Raw genomic sequence first — 21,715 nt, 5'->3', positions numbered from 1 at the left:
TTTGCTTCAGAAAATTTGTTTCTGGCACTTTCAAAAACTGTATTGTGTAATAGCTTTGGTTTATTCTCATCATTTATTGGCTTGTTAAGCCATTTCATTTAATGTTAATGATGCAAAACATCTTGTTTAATGCTTTGATGCTGCCCAACATATTATTGCTTCGGTCTGCAGAATAGGGCACTTTTAATCTCTCTCCTTTAAAAAACATTATCATTATTTAATTTTTATTACATAAGTTTTACAAAAATGCCATCTCAGAACAAGTAATTTGTAGATGAACTAATACCACAACAGCTTTTAAAAATCACTGCAGTGTTCCAGAGCGTTGGCCTAAGACATCATTGCAAGAATTTTATGAGCTCTTGTGTTTGGGACAAGTGCTGTGATTTATTCACACTACAAAGTCCCCTTTTAAGAGGCAAACGCAGTACAGTGCAATGCAGTGTCACCGTAGCATCACTACGCTGGAATGTCGTGTTCATTGACACAAGAATGTTCCAGGCAGAAGTTTTCCAAAGAAAGAGACAGCATAGTTTTGGGGGCAACATTTACTTGAACAAAGTTCCTTGGTCAGTGTCAAAAGAAAGCAACTCTTCTGATACTTAGGAGATGCTGAAGTAAAAGCACTGGCTGGAGTGAGCAGCACTGGCAAACTGAGCTGCTTCAGGGAAATACTGCAAAGCTCTTTTATGACTCAACATTGGTGATGACATTTCTACCCTGTTACTATTAGGTGTACCAGTTCTTTGTGTTTCATTCATGTTTTGAATTGGTTTTAAGGTAAATATTTTTAATGTGCTCCAAGAACAGTCACTACAGGGATTCAATAAAAAAAGACATTGGATTCTGGAAATGTAAACCAGACAGTTTCTGTTACATGATTATTATACATAAAAATAGTATACTGGGCCTGTGTAGTAGGATCTCTAAACAAGTAACATTCTATCAGCAAAGTTCTTGGTTTTTTTGGTCTTATTGTGGTTTTAGATTTTTTGTTTGGGTTTGTTTGGTTTTTTTTAAGAACTAGAATAAGCAACATTTAATCAGAGGGGTCAGTCTAAAGTATTTTTTACCCACCCACAAAGTAGGTTGCATGGGTTTTCCGCTGTCTTTTTTTTAATCCCTTACCTTGCTATTCCAGGTTACAACTTTTTCTTTTCCATTCCAATAGTTCCAGTAACTGAATTGTTTACTTCAAGGCTCTATTTTTTTTCCTGCATGATTCTCAGCTTCTGTTGTGCCATTATATGAAAGACATTTTTGTTTGACATTTCACAGAGGCTTATGAGAATAATGCACTTCATGCATCACCTTTGTATTTCATTTCAAGCCACTAAAAGGTAAACTCCATTCAACCCCACCGAGGTTATCTGTCTTATGCCAAGTCCACACTGGCTCAGAGGGCCCTTTCACACAACTGCTCAGACAAAGCCCTGCATTTTCCATTGCTCAGGCTGCTTCCTCACCCACAGCTCAGAGCGCTTTTGACCAGTTTCTCTCTTTCACTTTATGAACAGATCTTTTTTTTCTTCATTTTTTTTTTAAACAAAGGGGACCCTCACAAGGGTTGTTTTAAATCTGACAACAGCTCTCCAATAACCCAATGACAGACAGAAAACCCTGAGATGGAAATTGGCTGAACAAGTCTATAATCAGCTTGGGAGACCACTAGGGAAAATACCCAAAGCAAGCACCAAAATATACTTATAGAAATTGTTAAACAAGACAAAGAAAAAGCCTTTTTGCAGCTTGTAGTCAAAATGCTGAATCTTTCTTTACCCTCCCCAAGGTGTATGCAGCTACACTGTGGTTTCAAATTCCATAAGGTAACATGCAATGGGAAAAGGGTCATTTTCTCATATGGTATATTACCAAAAATATTATGTCCCTCTAGTTCCCTCTTTGGCTTTCCAGATGTTAACTATTACAGAGCTGTCCCTTCAGCTCTGAAGCATGCCAGCTCCTCCTGCAACAAGTATCAGCAACAAACGAGACCAGGATGCAGCACAACTGTGTTGGAATAGAATTGGCCCTGCTACTAAAGAAAGTGTGATTAACAGGAGAACAGTCAGAATGTTCATATTTAGGTGTTTCAGTTGGAAGGCTAATTTGAAGGGCAGAGAAAAAAATCTGGTCTAAAGCCATGGATATATAGTCACCTAAGGTATGAATCCATGCTGGTGCTGAGGTGGCTTCAGCCAGCGGCTTCTCCCTCACTACTTCCAGCAAGGTGGATGTTCCTACAGCCACACCATGAGCTGGCTCACAGAGCTGTGCTTGCTGAGGAGTGACCCTCAGCTTGATCTTCAGCACAAGGGAGATAGCACAAACAGAGGGAGGGAACCAGGAGTTTTTCTGACAGTAGCAGCAACTGAATCAAAATGTTTAATCCTGGCCCCTGACCTTAGCTGGTCTTAGATGTGAGGCCAAGAGGTGCATTCAGCCTGTGCTAATCAAATGCCATCAGGGCGCCGAAACAAGGAGGACCCCACTTCCCTTGCCCCCATCCACACACTCCTGCCTCTTCCCTTGCCCTCATCTTGCTTCTCAACAAGTCAGTTCAGCTTTCTCAAGTTTAAGAAAGCCAACTCCACAAAAGAGCTGGATCACAATATCCACTCAGTAAACTGAGAGGAGACCCACAGCCAATGCAAAACAAAGGTCTGGGCAATAACCAGACTTGGGAGAGAACAGAAACACCAAAAACAAGAAGCCACAAGCTTAGCTCAGCAATCTTCACACTAACGGTTGCAATGATTACCTTCAAAATATAAGACATATCTAAAGCACATGGATTCTTCAACAGGAGCTTCTATTGAGCTCAGGATGGAGGTGACATAAAAGCTTATGACAAAAAATTATGTTTTAAGTCTTAACTACTCCACTGTTAACTGCTTTAATAGAAATAGCAAGCTAAGGTGTTTATCTGCTGGTAGTGACTTCCCCCCTGGGTGACTTCAATTAAATCTCTTTAACCATAGGGGGAAGAATGTAAAGTTTACCTCTCTCTCTCATCACATCCTAAATCTTCTCAGACTGGAAAAAGAGGTGCATTTCAAGAAAGGCTGAGTAGTCACAACAGGATATTAGGTTTGTGAGGCTGCAAAACACAAAAGGTCACAGCAGAGAGGCCTCATTAACCAGAAGTATAGAAGACCACCTTTGCTCTTCTCAGTTGGAGAAGTGATGAAGGCAAATTTCAGAAGCCAACTCTTAAAACCTGCTAGCTATGGAGAAAGAGTAAATTAGCTTTACCTTTCACCAAAATGCAGCCAAAGCACCCCGCCCTGCTGTCACAGCTGTGTATGGGTATGGACACAGATAGTTACTGCTGAGTTCTGACCTGCTGGAGAGTCACTTCCCGACTGACTGAGTGACAAATGTCTGACAGCCCTATACCCACAAGCTCAGGTTGGGTTTTGATGCTAATATTAAGCAGTTGTGGCAGAGAAGGGATGAGGTTCTTGGTATTGCTCTTGCATTCAGAGTAGGGATAATGCTCTTGCTCTTCTTTTAGCTTTTGGACAACTAAGGTACCAGCTTCAGTCTTTAACAAGAATTAGGAACAGAGATGCTTCAAGTGTTGTCAGCTAAGGTGTGCTAATCTCCTCATGGTGCAATTTATGAGATTTTGCAGATTGCCTGTAAGATTTAGCCTGGCACTACTGAAGGCGAGTTCCCCCATAATAAGCTAATAAATTGTAGTGAATTGCCTTCTTGCCTCTTATGAAACCATATAAGCTCAAACAAGTGGGATGGAACAGAACAATTTAAATTCTACATTGACCTGGAAGGAAATGACAAATGCCAGTTTCATCCTAGTTCCCACCAAAAGTTTGTGTTTTCTTGTTGTGGTGACCCTCCCTTAATGGGAAAGGAGCACCCAAGATTCATAGATGCTCGTGGTCAAAAGGAATCACAAAAGTAAGAGGGTCCTCAAAAGCTTACAAAGTTTTATTAGTAAATTACACACTTGGCATGAAAATTGGTGTGTTTGTCCCTGACCTTGTAGTGTAAGCACACAGCAGTGGGGTTTGGATAAGGGGATAAGTTGAAAGGGAAGAGAGAAAGAGAGAGATGAATTAAAGAGGGAGAGAAAGAAAGAAAAGAAGAGAGAAAAAGAGATCACTAGTCCTGGCTCCAGCATTGATCCAGCTGGGGTGTCCAGGGTCCCGGGGTCACTGGGCTTTGTGGGGGCATCTTTTTATAGGTAAGTTGTCCCTGCGTTGGAGGTAAGTTTCTCACTTTCTGTGTAAATTAGTTATCACGTGCAGTCCATTCTTCTAGACCTTTCTGGAAATGGGTTGAAGGGCTTCGGGGGTCTTTGGTGGTCTTGATTCTGCCCCTACATTCCATGTCCGCTTCTCAGCCTCATTCCTGCACTTGTGCTGTGCTGTGTTGTGCTTATCTCCTCGACCTAGAACAAGAATGTTTGTCCTAGGAAAGTGCTGCCCTAGCTCCGTATGGCCCCTTCTCCAGCCACATCCTGTTCCTTCTCACAGTGTGTTACTACCAACAATCCTTGGCTGTCTCCACAGCCATGCAGCTATCAGTGTTCGAGACATATATATTATCACTCTATTTTCTGGGCTTCTGCCCTTGTTCTGACTCAATTTCTGTCATACACTCTGGTGATGCTCTCAGCCGCTGTTTCCCAGAAAGGCTGGCTAGTGGGGCAAGACAGGAAGCTGAGGACGGGACACCCAAAGTGCTCCCGAAGGGTTGTGCTTCCTTTAACTTTCGGTCTGAGGATCCGAGTACGAACCCAGCGCGGCTGCAGCCGCATCCTGGACCACGAGATGGTGCCAAAGCGCTCAGGTTTAGGGATGCGCATTCCCACCTGCCGGAGCGCCTGGTCCAGCCCTCACTGCCAAAACCATCAGGAAAAGGTGAAGGAAAATGTAACGAACGGATCAACTACCATTCATATGTATCATACACACACACATCTCTTAATTTCTCTCCACAATTTCAGGGTTTCCTTCTCCCGGGGTTTATTCCTCATTAGTGCTACAACACCAACACAGTGAATCTGAGTACTTTCAATTATATCAATTATCCTTAAAACCATACTCACCCTCCATCTTCAATGCCATTAAAATACATTAAACACGTGTTTTGATTCAGTAGACTTAATTGAATGAGAGTTATTAACGTGACTTTGAAAATGCTAAAATTAAGTGTATTATAGATGACCATCTTCCTCAGAACTGTTACATCAAAACTGAGGTCTCAGTGGGCTGTGGTGTTGTGTTCTGGAACAAAATGTCCACAAGATACATTTCTAAAAATCATCTGTGGTCACTGAAGGCAGAGAGATCCTTCACAGGCTGAGAGGGCAGCAGAGGCTGAAGTACAGGCCACAGAGGCAAGGTCCCCCTCATCTTCCCACTGATCCCACTACAGGAACTCAGGTGAGTCAGTCACCTCATCAATATCCTGTTCCAGCCACTGCAAACTCCACAGGACTGGGACTGCATTTGACAAAACACAGGGGCACTCTCATCTCCAGGGAGCCTGTAGCTGGCAAAGTCAGAAACAAGGCTGTGGTGAGAACTGTCAGAAAATGTCAAGTCTACATCCCAAGCTGCATCCCAAGATCACAGTTTTGACATTGTGACACAAAAAAAAGATGAATAGTTCTCTTTATATGATGCGCATATAGAACCTAGCAAAAAGGACCCTAAAATGGGCTTCTTGTGTATATTTGGAGGCTTTAACTGTGGCTCAGTCCTACAGAGAGAGAGCTAGCAATCCTCTTGAAGATGGCTATTGAGTGACAGTACTAAAAGAGAAAGGTACTTTTCCTTTCACAAAGAAGTATCAAAGACAAATCCACCTTTGAGAGAGGGCAGCACTCATATTTTGCTTATTATCTGAGTCTTCGTGAAATTAGCTCTAATACAGCCCAAGACTTGGATCAGTAACAATGGGTTTGGTGTAGTTTTTTATTGTTCTTTGGGGGGTGTTTTTTTAGTCCTTTAGAAATTATTTGAGCTGTCTTTGATTTATTTACCCTTGGTATCCACAATTGCAGAAACAACAACTGTTTCTGCTTACATGGATGGAGTCTGCAAACAGGGACAGGAGAGAGGAGATCGTGAAGCAATTCAGCAGCAAGGACCAACAACTTTTCATGTCTCATGAAATATAGTTATATTGCACCCAGTATAAATCACCAACTTGTGCAAAATTGTCTCGTGTCTCATCTCCCAGGATGCCAGCAGTCTCAAAACTAGCTGCCCAACAGAGTCTTTCAAACTTGTCCCATTCCCCCAAAACCCCAGGACAAGGGGTGCCCAACTAACAGTACAGTTTAAGCACGTGTTCCATCAGTGCGTCAAGGTCAGAGAGCATCACAGAAAAGAGTGTTTTGTCTGCTCAATTTTATTTGAAAAGCTTACGCTTAACTTCTGTGCGTAAATTTTCTGTGAGACTGTAAAGCCTAGTACCAAAGGGGGCATCGCTCACCCCATGCGCTTCTGGACCTGGCATCTCTGAATGGCACCTGCCACTGGGATTTCATTCTTTCCTATAGGATACAACTAGCCCAGTGATCACAGCATCCAGGCATATATTTTGGAAACGATGGTGGAGGCAGTTACTCTGCTAGCAACTACACTGGGTTTAGTAGTGACAGAACAAAATCCAGTGATAACACAGCAGTACAGTACAGACAAATGGAGGGTTCGCTGACTCAGCCTTTTCCTCATATTCCCTCTTCTACCATCACTTCACCCACAATGCTGTTGGTACAGGCAGGACTCTGGGCAAAGGCAGCATCCAATCACCACATGAGCAATTCCTGATGAAGACATTTTTGCAGAGCACAGTACTAAAAGAGCCAGTGAACACTGAACACTGGTATTTTGCCCACAGCTGGCACTTGGCTCTTGTGACTGCTATTAGCACTCTATGTCTTTATAAAAATTATTTCTGACCTAATGTGCGCATTGCCTCAATTTTTCACTTGCCCTGAGCAGAAGCTCAGAATGAAATCAGTTTAATAGAATAATTTTACTGTGCATAGATTTTGTCACAAGTATTGCTTACAGGATTACAAAACTCACTCTCTTCAAAGCACAGCTGGGATCTAAATTAAGCCTAGAGAAAATAGCTAGAGCTCTGCCAGCCTACAAAGTGATGGTATTATTCTCTTATACTGGGCTTCACTGGTACATAGATATACCCAGTGGGCACTAAAAACCAGTGTACAGAGTTGGTGAGACTTGGCTGTTTCATAATAACATTTATTGCTTCTATTTATTATTTTCCCAAAGAAGAAACCAAGCTGAGAACAGGGGAACATAAGATACATCTGAAACCATGTTTGTACTGTGATTTCAAGAAGAAAAGCAATTTGAGTAGCAGAGATGGGATAGAAGAATATCCAAATGCAGAACTCTAATTTCTCTTCTATTTGTAGAATTACATTACAGTATTCCTAGCACCAAGAGTTCAGAAAAAGAAAAGAGGAATGCGAATGCTAAAGTCTCAAAAATACAATTTATTGTGCAAATGTGGAAAAAATAAGATGATGCTCTTTGGTTCTGGTATGACTTCCAGAGTGAATGCTTTATGGAAAACAGTGTCAGGATAGTCATACAAAATTTGAAATGGTTGCTAACATGCATGGATATGAAACACAGAGAGAGTAACAGTTATCACACCTTTTAAACACCTTCTTTCAAACAGTCTTATTCACTCTAGGACCTTCTTTTTCAAATCTAATTTTAAGAAATCCTTAATTTAGATGAAAAAACGTCTTCCCTTGTCCGCTCTTCTCCCTGCTCTGCACTTTCCACTACATTCCCATCTAAGACAGAATCATAACCACCCAATGCCCTCTAGCAGTTTCGCAAATCATATTCTCCTAGAAAGGTAAAACTTGGTGAAACCATGCTAAAATAGACACACTGCACTTGCAAAGTCGAGTGCCCAAGAGCCAGTAAATGCTAAAAATAAGGTAACCCACACAACCTTAATCCAGGACCCACGGGCATATATGTTGTGGTAGCATTGTCATCTTACTAGATAAAATGATTTTTAAAATCACCCTGCCTTGCTCAGCGCACCAACAGGCTGGGCTCACTGAAAAGCAATCATTCAATATCTTTGTTGTTCAGTGGTCCAGGCCTTCTCTCCCTTGTGCTCTTTTAATCCTGTTCTGAAGGCAGAAAAGCCCATCAGGAAACAACTATTTTGATCATATCTTTGCTACAGTATTCAGGTAATCTCACCAACATTTATTTGCATTTATTTTACAAAAGCTATTACAAAAGCGGTGCACGTTCTGCGATGCGTGATACAGAGTAAACAATAAGCGAGGATTCATTTGAAGTGCTCATAACTTGCCCTGCTGCTGAGTTTCAGAGTAGTCTATGCATTTGGCATGATTTTCATATTTGAAGTATAGTTTCCACCTGGCAGCAGTGGGAACAGAAGCTCCTCTTCATTTATGCAAATCGACTCCCAGACAAGGAAAAGACTGTTATTGTCACCTGTAAAAATCTGGGTGTAAGTGATTTGCCCGTCGTCACACCCTATCATGTGGCAGTGGCAGGCATATAACTTTACTCTCTTAAATACTGTTTGTTGTACACACACTTTCATTTTACTACCTGCCATTCCAGAACCCACTCACTGATTCTTCTAGACAAACGTTTTTTGTTTGGTTTGTTATTTTTTCAGTGCATAAACGTTGCTCGGGAAGGTTTTTCAAGTGTTTCTATACCTGCCTGGAATTTCTAAATGCACAGCAGAATCTGGTTGGATAAACTCTATGGGTAGTAATCCTTGGCATGTCCTGCACATAAATACAGTTTTACCACGTGGATGTGACAGAGTTGCTGCGTTGCAGAAAAGAATAAAAACACTCCCTGGATTTCTGGATTTCCTGTGAACTCACACACGTTGCCTCCTGAGGAATTCCAAAACAGAAAAACCCACCAGGAAACAGCTGTTTTGATCATACTCTTCGCTTCAGTATCCAGGTAATCTCACACACATTTGTTTGCATCTATTTTACAAAAGCCGTTATGGGGTGCCGGTTTTGTGATGCACAATACAGAATAAAGAATAAGTCAGGATTAATTTGAAGTGCTCCTAACACAGTTCTACTGACCACAAAATGGGAGGTATTAACCTCCCATGCCATGAGACAGTTCACCCTCAAAGCCCAGTTTTCTCTGCCTCAATTTGCAGAGATTATCATCAAGATAATCTAGAGCCTAAAAATGTGCAAAGACCACAGGAAACACCCGCAACTTGATGGCTCATGGTGTACTGCAGGAATATTACACATACAGTGAACAACACGCACCACCCATCTGTTCCCATTACAGGTAATGGCGGCTGAGGTGAGACGGGCATGGCTGGGGTAGTCACTGCGTGTTTTACTGTAGGTGTTCTTAATAAACTTCAGGGAAGAAGGTACTGAGGGCAGGGACAAGGATAAAGACAAGGGCAGCGACAGGAGCACGGGCAGGGGCGGTGCCAATCCCTCACACCCTCACAGCCACAGCCCCTGGCAGGTGCGGACAGGGTGGAGCCGGCGGCCTCGCTCTCTGATTGGTGCAAATCACCGCTCCGTCCCGCCCAATCGCACTTCGATTGGTCGAATTAGCTGTCAATCATCACTGCCTACTTGTCTCTCCTCTCCGAGTTCACGGTGCGGGGAAGAAAATGGTGCAGAGACATCTCGCGATCTGATTGGCCAAGCGGAAATGCCACTCAAGGTGAGACCCCGCCCCCGGCTGCACAGCTGACCGCTCAGCCCCGTGATCGGGGGGGGCTGCGATTGGTCAGTTCTGCAGAGTCCCGCCCGGCCTCGCGGAATCCCGCCCGCGGATTGGCTGCGGCGGCTGTCCGTCAACGCGGTGGGCGGGGCGCTCTCTGGTGTCTGTCCGACGGCGCGGCCCGGCGGTGTTTCATGGCGGACATGGCTCTGGGGCTGGCGGCGCTGCTGGCGGCTGCCTGTGTGGCTGGTGTGTGGGCGAGACAGCAGGGTCGGGGGAGCGGGGAGGGCCCCTGCGGGGGGAGACTGCGGGAAGAGACTGCGGGAGAGGGGCTGGGCCGCAGCGCTGGGGAAGGGGCGCGGGGAGGGGAGGGGGAGTGTCTGTCTGTGTGTCTGTCTGTGTGTCTGTCTGTGTGTCTGTACCGGGTTCTGGAGCGAGGGGTGGGAGCAGGGGACTGTCATCGTACTGCGGCTCCCTGCCCCACACCCCCTCCCACCCACCTCCAGACACGCTGCTCGAACACTTCCCTCTCCCTTTCTGACCAAGGACTGGTTTACATTAAATTATAAATAATATAAATTTCATACATAATTGTATTATTTATAGAACTTTATTATTAAAATTACATGTATTTTATATTTTATATATTATACGCAATACGAATATATAATTATACATGATATGTCTTATTGTATATAGATTATATACAATAAAATATAATTGTATATGTATATTTACAGGTATTGTATATGAATTATATTACAGTCTTATTTTATAAGATGAGACAAGGGAGATTGGGATGAGATAATAGACAAAAACGTTTTCACTGTTAGAGTGGTCAGGCATTGGAATAGGTCACCCAGAGAGGTGGTGGAGTCAACATCCCCTCTGGAGTTGTTCCAGAGGCTCTGGATGTGGTGCTGGGTGATGTGGTGTAGTGGTTTAGGGGTTACAGTGGCAGTGCTGGGTGGATGGTTGGACTGGGTCATCTTAGAGGTCTCTTCCAACCTCGATTCTGTGATAAACACACCTCATTTTGTTGCTTTGTGTGAATTTTCATGTTTTGCTGAGCTGCTTTCATGGTCGCTACAGGGTTCCTGTCACCTGCTGTGAGTCGGGCTTGTGATGACACTTCAAGGCCCTCTAAATACTTTTCACTCGATATTTCTTAGTTCTCCAGGTTCACAAAGGCTTTTGAGAGCTTGAGGTACAATTTTGGCAGGGTAGGAATTTGGTTAAGTATTCCACAGGCAATTACAGGGAATCTGCTTGTGTTCTCATTTTCAAATTCAGTTTTAATCACTGAAATCTTGAACAAGTCTAGCGAGGGCAATTTCAATGATTTTACTCACCTGAGCAGTCTAGCCCCAAGTAAGCCAGTTTTGTCCTGCATAACTTGTGACTCTTTTACGGCCTTCTGGAGAGCAACATGTGAAATCCTCCAGATTTGTAGCCGTTTTGTAAATTCCTTCCTAAAGAAATTGGTATGGGAATATTTCTGCTCTTCAAAATTGTAATTAATTTTACTTATCATTAAAATTGGCAGCAGGGCATCCAGTGAACGCATCAATTTAAATCAAAAAGTTTTTTAATTTCCTTCACATATGTTGCTTGGTTTGGCCTGTTTGCTTCCTTTTGCCACCCTTCCCCAGCCTGCACAGCAGTACTTTGTCCTTTACCGTGTTTATCATAACACAGCTCAGATTTACTGTCAGCATTTGTATGCATGATCATGACCCAGGCTTTAAAACAGCATCTTCAAGGTCACTTTAGTTAAATTTAATGTTAGGGAGGATTTTAGCTGCGCAGCACATCATTTTGCTCTTGCATTATTTTTGTAAATAGCTTTTAGATTTGTAGATGCCTGGGAAAACTATTGTATATTGCTGCTTGGATTGGTAATCAATTTTCAGTGATCATATGACTAAATAGCTTTATTTTCTTTAGACAGTTATTCATATAATTTTGAAGTATGCAGTCAGACACATTTTATGATTAGAACTTCAGCTTAGAGGCCTGCAAATATTTATTATATATATTTTATATTATTTATATTTATTATATATATATATAGATTTTCTCATATCTCGTGTCAGATCAGTTTTTTGTTGGAAACCTTCTCAGACTGGTCATTGAGGAGCATATGCCTGAAATTTTGCCGTATGTGTATGTCACTGCTTATATACACCAAATAAGTTTTAAAATTTATTCACACAAATTTATTCACACAGTATTGCAGCTATGCTTAAACGACTTTAAAGGAGGAAGCCAGGTTGAAACAAGCCCATGTTTTACACCTATGGAATCCTTCCTGACTTTATTAAGCAGTAAATTACTCTCACCATAAAAGAGTTTAAAAATATGCTTTTAGTCAACTCTGCTATTTGAGGTAGTGGGGGAGAGAGTGAAGGGGGATCCTGGATAAGTGAAAACCCAACATGAGAAATACTGCAGGCTGGGGCTTCACACAGTCAGCTCAGGTCCAGCACTGCATCCAGGGGAAGAAAAGCATCTCACAGTGTCATGTGGTGGAGGAGGCAGAGCAGGGCCACGGGAGCTGTTCTGCAGGATCCAGGTTGTCCTGGCAGTGCTCAGTTTAATCCAGCACTGACAGACTCCGCTGGACTTCCTGGCTCTGGGCACAGTGGCTCAGGCTGTTGTCTGCAGGAACAGAGGTGTTATGCTGAGCAGTCCTGGAAGCAAACAGGGCTGTGTTGATGCACTGTGAGCTGAACAGGATTTTGGAGTCTGCCTGGTTCCACTGAGAGTTTGCTTTAGCAGATCTCAACTGTAGCACTGCTTGCAGCCAGTTAGTGAGTACATAGAACTGTTCTGTGCTGTTGCCTGAATAATGGTCCTGCTTCTGTTAATATGGATTTGTTTGTCCTTAGTCATTGCTGTATAGAAACCTTATTTTGTATTCCAGAGCACCAAAATGAAGGGTTCTCACTCCTTGTTTTACACAAAGTGATAGGCATGAGAGGGGAAAGAAGGAATGAAAGAAAGCTCTAATATCCCTTTTTCCATGCTATGTAAGGGAAAGATTGCAAGAACTCCGACAGCTTCTTGTGTTTGTTTTTCAGGTGTCTGTGGAGATGAATTCAGTATCTTACGATCACCTCAGTCAGTTGTTTTCCGAGATGGAAGTTGGCCCATTCCTGGCGAGCGGATCCCAGATGTCGCTGCATTAACCATGGGCTTCTCTGTTGAAGAAGTACGTTTCAGGTCTCGGTTTTGAAACACCTCTAAAACTACAGACCTGCTCACTCAACACACAAATCTTCCTGTCATGTGCTGGAATATATAAAATACCCTCCTGTTTGTGTTGGGGAATGCATGACTTGTCCGAGGTGGTTTCTAAGCACAGAGCTGTGTCTGTCATGTGAGCAGGCAGAGGTTGTGCTGGCTGGCCAGTTTGAATCATCATCCATAGAAGGATGCCTGCAGAGGCTTTACAGTGCTGTTCCTCACTTCCTCTGAGACCCAGCTGTGTGCTGTATCCCCAGATCCATGATCACACACAGCCCTGTCACTCTCCACAGGGCTCTGCTCTTGAGTTCTCTGAGGACCGTGAGAAATGCCTTGGCAAGGCAGGCGTTTTGTCAGGTCACCAAACCTGTCTGCTGGGCAGAGTTAGTAAGAACAAGTAGGCTGGTTATTACTTAAATAGTAATCCAAATACTTGAAAACATGATTTGTGTTTTCCCACATTAAGTATTTGGATATAGCTTTGGTGATGTTTAAAGTGGGGCACATGAGAAGGAGCCCTTGGCTTGATTCCAGTCTTGCCTACTGAATTTTTCCTGGGCTTCAGCAGGGATGGCTGTTGAAGCAGTACATGAAAGTGTGATAGCCAGGCATCTGTAACAGTGTCTGTGTGCAGCCAGATACTCAAATCTGCAGGCTGGTGTCAGCAACCAGTTACCACTTCTTCCAGTCTGCAGCTAGGGAAGAGGTCTGATAAGGCTGGTTTGAATGCAGGTCTGTTTAGCCTGTGTTTTGGAATTTGTCTGAAAATATATTGCTTTCAATTAATTATGGTCTTTTCGTCATCAAACTAGTAACAAACTCGTAAAAGCTGTATGCCTAAGAAGTAAATTTTCATTATTTTATCAAGGAGAAACAATATATTGAATGGTATTGTGTGTGTTCCCAAATCTTCGTTCGCGAAGCCTCGCCATGATTGTGTGTGTTGCATGTAAAGACACCCAGAAAAACAATAGGGTTTGGCCCATTTTGACCACTTGACATTTGGCATACTAGTTATCTGAAGATGTGTCATGGTTATCTTGGAAAAAATTGTTTGAGTACACACCCTGTGCCTTTGCCAAACTTTGGAATTCATTTGCTGTGCTGGGTCCATACCATCCTTTAGGAATAGTTCTCTATTAGTATTATTTCAAATCTTGGAAGCAGGCAGGGAAGGAAGTGTTTAAATTATTATTCATTTAAGCCCTGGAACTGTAGGTTTTCAGCAGTGTCACTGAGGAAGGCAGAAGTCACTGTGGGCAGCTTCCAGCCCTGGTATGGAGAAGAGTGCAGGGCCCAGGGACTCCTTTTGCAGCTCACATCAGGTCTATGGTCTAGCAGCATAAACTGACAGTGCAGTGGGTACACTGTAGAGAATTTGGAATTCTTACTGCATTACATTTGGAACTATCAAAACCAGTCATTCAATATTCTTCCCTTGTTAAAGCAAAATAAGACTGAACCCCTTTTTGTCCCTGATGGTGCTTTAAATGGTTTTTCCTTTTGTTTCTTTGAGGTGATACAGATCATAATGTCAATGACATTTAATTCTAAAATCCTGTTAAGTTGGTTTTCAAAAAACAAGCAGTTATGTCGTTTGCACAAATGGAGAAATCTGTTTGAATTTATTCCAAGTAGATGAGTTTGTATTTTGTGCCTGTATAAACCAGCCAGGTGCCCTTCACTGTGCTCTTACTGATTCATAACTGTAGTAAGCTACTAAGGAATCTCTCTGTTTCTGTGCAAATTTGTAAATTTTGAATTAGGAAGTTGTTGTTATGATTGACACCCCAGTCTTTTTACCCCCCTGTTTCTTTCTGGTACTGAGAATATCAAGTAGTTTAGTGTGCCTAAACCTCTTTCTGTCGTGTTTTGTGAAAGGGTTTAGGTTTGTTTGATTTATTGTTGGGGGGTTTTGTTTGTTTTTTTTAATTCAGCCTTCACTGATTAAATACGGACTATAATATTTATAATTTAATTATGGGAGATAACTCTTCATATATCCATTATGTATAATGCTCTCCTAGTGTAGACTGCTATGAAGTTACTGGCAGCTTTTAAATTAAGAATGTCTTCATGGTTGACTTGAGACAGCATTACTCAAGATGAAAGCAGCCTAGTATTAACTTACTTCCTTATGAAATTTCCAGTAGGTTGTCCTGCACAGAGGTATTAACAAGATATAAGTTATTGTGCTGTAATACTGGGGGAGGGCTCTTCTTTTTTCCCTTTGAAATGTGATTTTTTTTTTTTTATTATTTTGTAATAGGACCTTCCCTGGCCTGGTCTTGCAGTGGGGGATCTGTTTCACAGGCCACGAGCTACTGTGCTGGTGACAGTGAAGGGAGTGGACAAGCTGGCATTGCCTGTGAAAGGGTTTTCTTATCCCATTGAAAATGTGAGTATCCACAGTTGGAACTGTCACGGGATTTCTGTGACTCTTCTGGTCTGATGACAAGTACATGATTCTCTACCATAGTCCTGGTTGTTCACTTATTTCTTACTTCACTTGAGGATCCCTAAAACGATAGATCAGGCTGTGTAGATCAATAATTTGATCAGACTCCTGTACAAGGGGAGAGGTCTTTGAGAGCACCCAAGGCCTCCTGTGTTGAGTTCAGTAACTTGTTTGACCAAAGCATGTTCTCCTTGAAAGACATCTAGTTTTATTTAATATGTTTGTTCCCAGAGGCAGAGAATCCACTGCTTCCCATGGTAACTTACTGATTCACAGTCAGAATTACTAAATTTTTTTGCTTCAAGCTGAGCGTGTGATGACATTTTATATGATGTTGATTCTTTGATGTACTGAATCACCCTCTTAGTGGTCTTTTGAGCCTTCCTCAAGTTCTTAACTGTGAAATACACCATTTTGAGACACCGTTCCGTTACACTGCATCAAAAAGAAAGCAACCGACAACATAACATTTACTGTCTGTCTTTGCTAACACTCTTCTCAGGCTTGTCACAGCACCACAGTCATTTAGTTTGGAAGGGAACTCATCTAGTCCAACCCGCTGATCAAGCAGGATCAACCAGAGCCGTGTTCAGTCAGGTTTTGATTATCTCCACAGATGGAGACTACACAACCTTTCTGGGCAACCTCTGCTGGCATTTGACCATCCTTGGAGAGAAAAGCTTTGTTCTTGTGTTCAGATAAAATTTCCTGGTTTTAAATGTATGCCTCTTCTGTCATAGAACTTCTTCCAGACACTTTGTAACATGACACAGTAACTTACAAAATATTGGTAACTGTGCAGTGCCTGCTCACTTCTCCTTTATAATTACATTGTCTGCTGTAATCCAGTTTGCTGCAGTATTGGATGAGTTCTTCATGTTGAGCTGGTTTTTGGTCCAGCATGAACCCACAAACCCTTTTCAAATAAGTTGGTTTTAAGGTTAATTAACTCTAGTTAATTCTGCTGCTGCCCAACTTGGAAAGCTTTGTTCTGCACCAGTTTACCATGCATGATTATCTCCTTTTAGATCATTAGTCCTTGTTTAACCCAAAAATTTCGCTGGACTTTGTCTTCCAGGCTGTTCCTTTCAGTCTTGACAGTGTTGCAAATGCTATTCATACTTTGTTCTCGGAGGAAACGCCTGTGGTGTTGCAGCTGGCCCCCAGTGAGGAAGTGAGTATTGCTTCACTTCTGATTCCAGATGTTCTAAATAGTTAAACCTCTTTCCACTTGTGTGGCTGGAGCAAAACCAATGGATTATATGAAATTTTGCTTTGGAGAGGGCGAGTGTGATTGATTGTTAGTCTGTGACTGGAAAAACTGGAAGGGAAGCTCTGCTGTCACTAAACAATGGCTGTTCCTGCAGAGGGTGTACATGGTGGGCAAGGCAAACTCCGTGTTTGAGGATCTTTCTGTCACACTGCGCCAGCTGCGGAACCGCCTGTTCCAGGACAACTCCGTTCTCAGCTCCCTTCCCCTCAACTCCCTCAGCAGAAACAATGAGGTAAAAAACCCCATCAATCAGTGGGAACTTTTATGATTTTTTTTTCTAATATTTTTAGTTAGTTTGTGCTTTTTGCTTCCCTCCCCTTTTTCTTCCCCCTTTCTTTGCCTAGGAGAGCCTACTCTTATTTTTTTCTAATGGAATTCTAGTAATTAAGTTTTCAGGACTTTTTGTAACTTCAGTGAAAGAGTTATTTCCTTCTAGCATGTTCTGATGCTGTAGCAGACATGACCTGTTATAAAATACTGAGAGTTGCAACAAAACAATATTTCCCTGACTTAGGTCTCATCAAAGCAAATACCTGTCCCTTTTTGCCTCTTCCCCCAGGTTGACTTGCTTTTTCTGTCAGAGCTTCAAGTCCTACATGATATTGCAAGCCTGGTAAGTTTTTTTGAAACCTTTTCCCCATCTTCAGTCACAAACTTGAGAGATCTTTTATAAAGGTAGAGAAGCTGTAGCCAGCATACTTGGCAACCAGTGATACATATTCTAGTGTGTCATGTGTCGATTGCATCAGTTTAAAAAATGCATTCTGAAGCAATTTGTGTCAGCCCTATCACTGCAATTGTGAATGAGAAGCATCTGTAGTGTCTTTTGTATTGTGTGGGAGCAGGGGGAATTCTGAGCTGCTTTTTCTCCATACCCAAAGACATGGGAAGTACTCAATGAAGAATTTGCTGGGGCTTCCTTTGTTTTCTTACTTGAGAAGTACAGTGGTAGTTAAGAACATGTTCTTTGTGAAATGTGGGGTCTTTTTAAAATAACCTGTGTATGAATTAATTTCTTTCTGCCCTCAATGGTGTGCCAAAGCTGTCTCGACACAAGCACTTGGCCAAAGATCACTCTCCAGACCTGTATTCTCTGGAACTGTCTGGTTTGGAAGAGGTTGGAAAACGATATGGGGAAGACTCTCAGCAGTTCAAGGATGCTTCTCAGATTCTTGTAGACTCCTTGCAAAAGGTACATTTTTCTACCTAATGAACAAACTTCATGGTAATATTAAGGAAATAATTTTTTATGCTAATGACAAGGGAGTTAGTTTGTTGACTACCTTATGCTTTGAATTGTCCCTTCGTTGGTGATGGCTTGGCTGATGATTGGTTTTTAAAATGCAGTTGTTCATTTATAAAATCTAATGTTACAGTTTGCCTCTCTGGAAAGTGTTGACATGATTCTACAATGTGTTTAGATATTTTGCATAAAGAAGTAGGGTTGTAGTGAGTGTGTATCAACATGACTCAATATATTTGTTTTTCTTAAATAAATACCTTGCATTTGAAACTGCGAGTATGTCTCACAAAAACTGGCTCGTGGAAATGTATAAATCTAAATTTCCAAGCCTTTAAAATAACTACTGTTCATCCATCAGTGTGCTCAACAAAGTAATTCTTCAACAGGTCTTATGTAATCATCAGTGAAATTTTTAGTAAGCACGATGGAAAAGTGTAAAAGCATGAATTTGCTGAGCCAGAAAGCAGGCATAAGCTACAGTCTGTTGAACAATGACTGAGGAGGTTGAAAGAGGCCTTGTAGATGGGGGGAAAGTTCACACTTTCTTAGTGAAATTCTAAAATAGTGTAGCTATTCTAAAATAGTATAGCTTTCCATGATTATTCCTGAAGCTGACATATTATGTTTTACTACATCTTGCTAACAAAACTCTGCCTTATTCCTGGCTACAGTGTAGGTTTTTAATTAAATCACTTTTGCTTTTCCAGTTTGCAGATGAGATGTTTAATCTGTATGGTGGGAATGCAGTGGTAGAAGTGGTGGCTGTAAAGGAGTTTAATTCCCCCCTGATAAGGAAGACTCGCTCCATTCTCCAATCTTCACAGGTAGTAGAGGCACGTTTTTCTATATCTCATTTATTAAAACTCATCCAAATTGCATCAGTTCTTCACTTGAGCATAACTTCTTCTCTAAAGACTAAAATACTGTCTATGATTTAGCCGTGGGTGCAAAGAGGTCAGCTTACTTACCTGTCTTAATCTTCACTTAATCATAGAGTAACTTAAGTTGAGGAGGGCTCTAGAGGTCATCTAGTCCAACCTACTGCTCAGAGCAGGACTAATTTAGGAGTTAGATCAGGCTGTCCAGCTGAGTTCTCTGAAAACTTCTTCCCTTATGCCTTGTTAGAATTTGCCTTTCTGCATTTTCTCCCCAGTGCAGCAGTGCATGCAAGTCCTGCCTCCCAGGTGTGGGAACACATTTTCCTTGCTGGCAGGACTCCAGACTTAGTCCAGGATGGAGTTGCCCTATTCATGTTGCCTAGAATTTCCAGGGAGTCAGAATGTTTTGTGTGCAAGCTCACTTTGAAGTAATACACGTTTTCTTTATTACAGAGTGAAAAAGAAAATCCATATAACCTTGCCTATCCATATAACTACAACTACTCTGTAATCTTCAACATTATTCTGTGGATGATGATAGGCCTTGCTTTAGCTGTGATAGTTATCTCCTACAACCTCTGGAACATGGATCCTGGGTATGACAGCATTATTTATAGGATGACAAACCAGAAGATAAGAATGGATTGAACCACACCGTATTTCAGTGCAAGATGAAAAGAGTAAGGTCTCCTTCAAACTGTGTGGAAAACACATATTCTGACATGGTTAATTGTGGAAGTTTTTTAAAGGTGTATTTATTTCTTAAGTATTTTTTCCCCTCTCCGAGACTATTTTAAATGTTAGTAGTAGCACCAGATGGGATTTAGAAATTGAAATCTGCTTGTTTAAAAAAACCAAAACAACAACCCCCGAAATAATTGTCATTAAAGTAACATCATTCCATTTTTTTTTTATTATGTAACATGAGTTTTTGAAAAGGCCTGTACTGCCTGTGACTGTGTGCAAAACAGAGAAATTGAAATTATGATAGCAACATGTTGTTTGAAACTTTTACACTGGACGATTAGAAATCATAGCTAAATTGTTGTGTTGTATATTATGAACCAGCTGTAAATGTTTGATGTAAATATTTATAATGGTTATATGTAACTTCAGAGAGGATAGTAAATATTCTTTAGTAAAATACTAAATATAGAAATATTTCTAGAAGACTACAACTCATTTTGATCTCATGTTGGTGGCTCAGAGGTGAGCTGTAAAAAGAAGGATCCTTTCCCTAGAACTTCAGTGATTTGGAGGTAAATAACACTGGTGTGGCTGGTCTATACAGTGGAGTCTGTAAATACTGAGGTAGCACCAGTCTGGTCATGGTCTAATGTCACAATACTGTTGAAAGTTCCTGTTATGATGGTTCATGTTCCTTCCATTTGTGTTGATGTTGTTATAAGAAAAAACAAACAATTCTTTCTGATGATAAGAGTGGACCAACACTTGATTTAAGTATACCTGGATTATAGTCCTGCTTCAACCATTCAATAAAGCAAAGAACAGTTGTTCTTGAATGCATTTATTCTTTGTGGCTTCATAGGTGTGGCTACTTCTGTTTAGTATTTCTTCAGCTGACAAGAGCAGGTTCCAGCAGCATCCAACATGTGACAGTGGCCCTAAGCCTGTAGCAGTTTAGTTTTAACTGTCCTCCAAAAGAAAGATGATCATGTATGGATTAATTTTCCTAAACCAAATAGTGAGTGTAGTTAAAGGAAGTGGTTGATCTCTGGCTTGAATCTTTTGTAGAATTACCTAGTTTTTAGAAACTCATTTGTTCTTGTGGTACAGGGAGATATTCCAGATACAGCAATGTGAATGGATACTGCTTTTTGCTTCTTGTTGTCCTCTAATGTGCTTAACTTACCCTACTGTTAGGAGATAGTTGTTCCACTTCCAGGAAAGATCTGTTCATTGAATTACTCTGGGAATTTACTGGGAATGTCTGTCTGAATTGGTGGCCTTGAAGTTGTTCATGTCTTGGAGATCCTGGAGAGCGATTCATGTTGAATTGAGCAATGTTCTGCAGCTTTGCCTGAGTCCAGGAAGTCCAGTTCAGTATATGTTACAATTATTTGACATTACTTTTAATGGCATTTAAAGTTAATCTGGATGATTTATATCGGTAGATAGAAGAGTTGCACTGCCAGTTTCTCTGACAAGAATGTGAGCTCTAATTACTGAACACTCTCTAATGTGCTGTAGCAGAGCAGTCAAGGGAAGGCTCTTGGCCAGGTGTGAGAAGTAGGACACAGTGATTATGTTTAGATTTATTGCTAATACAGTATCTAAATATTGCCAATGCAGTATCTAAATAACAACTCCATCAACTGTAACAATGGATTATATTGTCCTCAGGTCGTGGTCCCTCCTATTGAGTCACAAGCTTCAGAGAGACCCCCTCCCCTTGCTTTCTAAACTTCTCTGAGAAGTCTCAGTGAGGCTAGGTCCATGCTGATTCACATTTGTCAACAACTTGTGTCTAAAGGGTTACAATATCAGCAGGATGGCTGGAAATGTGCATGTTTGTCCTTGGCCTTTCAGAATTCACAATTGCAAAGCGACAAAGCACCTGTGGAGATACTTTAGGATTTTATCTCCCTATTTGACCTTTACTCACCCATCCAAAAGTGAGTGTTCCCTGTCTTTGGGCTGGAGAGTGGGGGAGAGGGCAGCGGGATCCTCTTGGAAGCTGCCTGCAAGGTCGGGACACCTTTTGCTCTGTTGGCTCCAGTCTCCCTTTGCAGGCTGATGGGCCAGAAAGTCAGTTGCAAACATCACAGCTCCCCTGTCTCTGGAATGCATGAATTATGCAAGCATCCAGACAGTTCCTCCTGCAGTTCCTACCTGGATTTCTTACCTTAGGACAAA

At 41.7% G+C, this 21,715-nt stretch overlaps 1 protein-coding gene across 1 annotated transcript; it reads left to right on the top strand.

The window, feature by feature from the left end:
* The first annotated feature begins 9,872 nt into the window (after nucleotides 1–9,872).
* Nucleotides 9,873–20,365, top strand: ATP6AP2 (ATPase H+ transporting accessory protein 2). The gene is made up of 9 exons (XM_017811011.1): nucleotides 9,873–9,986; nucleotides 12,821–12,951; nucleotides 15,256–15,384; nucleotides 16,523–16,618; nucleotides 16,812–16,949; nucleotides 17,277–17,330; nucleotides 17,760–17,909; nucleotides 18,668–18,784; nucleotides 19,292–20,365. The coding sequence occupies exons 1-9, from the start codon at nucleotides 9,932–9,934 to the stop codon at nucleotides 19,484–19,486; spliced, it is 1,065 nt and encodes a 354-aa protein (XP_017666500.1). The 5' UTR covers nucleotides 9,873–9,931; the 3' UTR covers nucleotides 19,487–20,365.
* The last annotated feature ends 1,350 nt before the right edge of the window (nucleotides 20,366–21,715 follow it).

The sequence above is a fragment of the Lepidothrix coronata genome, unplaced genomic scaffold, assembly GCF_001604755.1.
Source record: "Lepidothrix coronata isolate B3197 unplaced genomic scaffold, Lepidothrix_coronata-1.0 Scaffold30, whole genome shotgun sequence".
Lineage (NCBI taxonomy): Eukaryota > Metazoa > Chordata > Aves > Passeriformes > Pipridae > Lepidothrix > Lepidothrix coronata.
The sequence above is the reverse complement of the archived record's forward strand: the minus strand, read 5'-3'. Positions and strand labels throughout refer to the sequence as shown.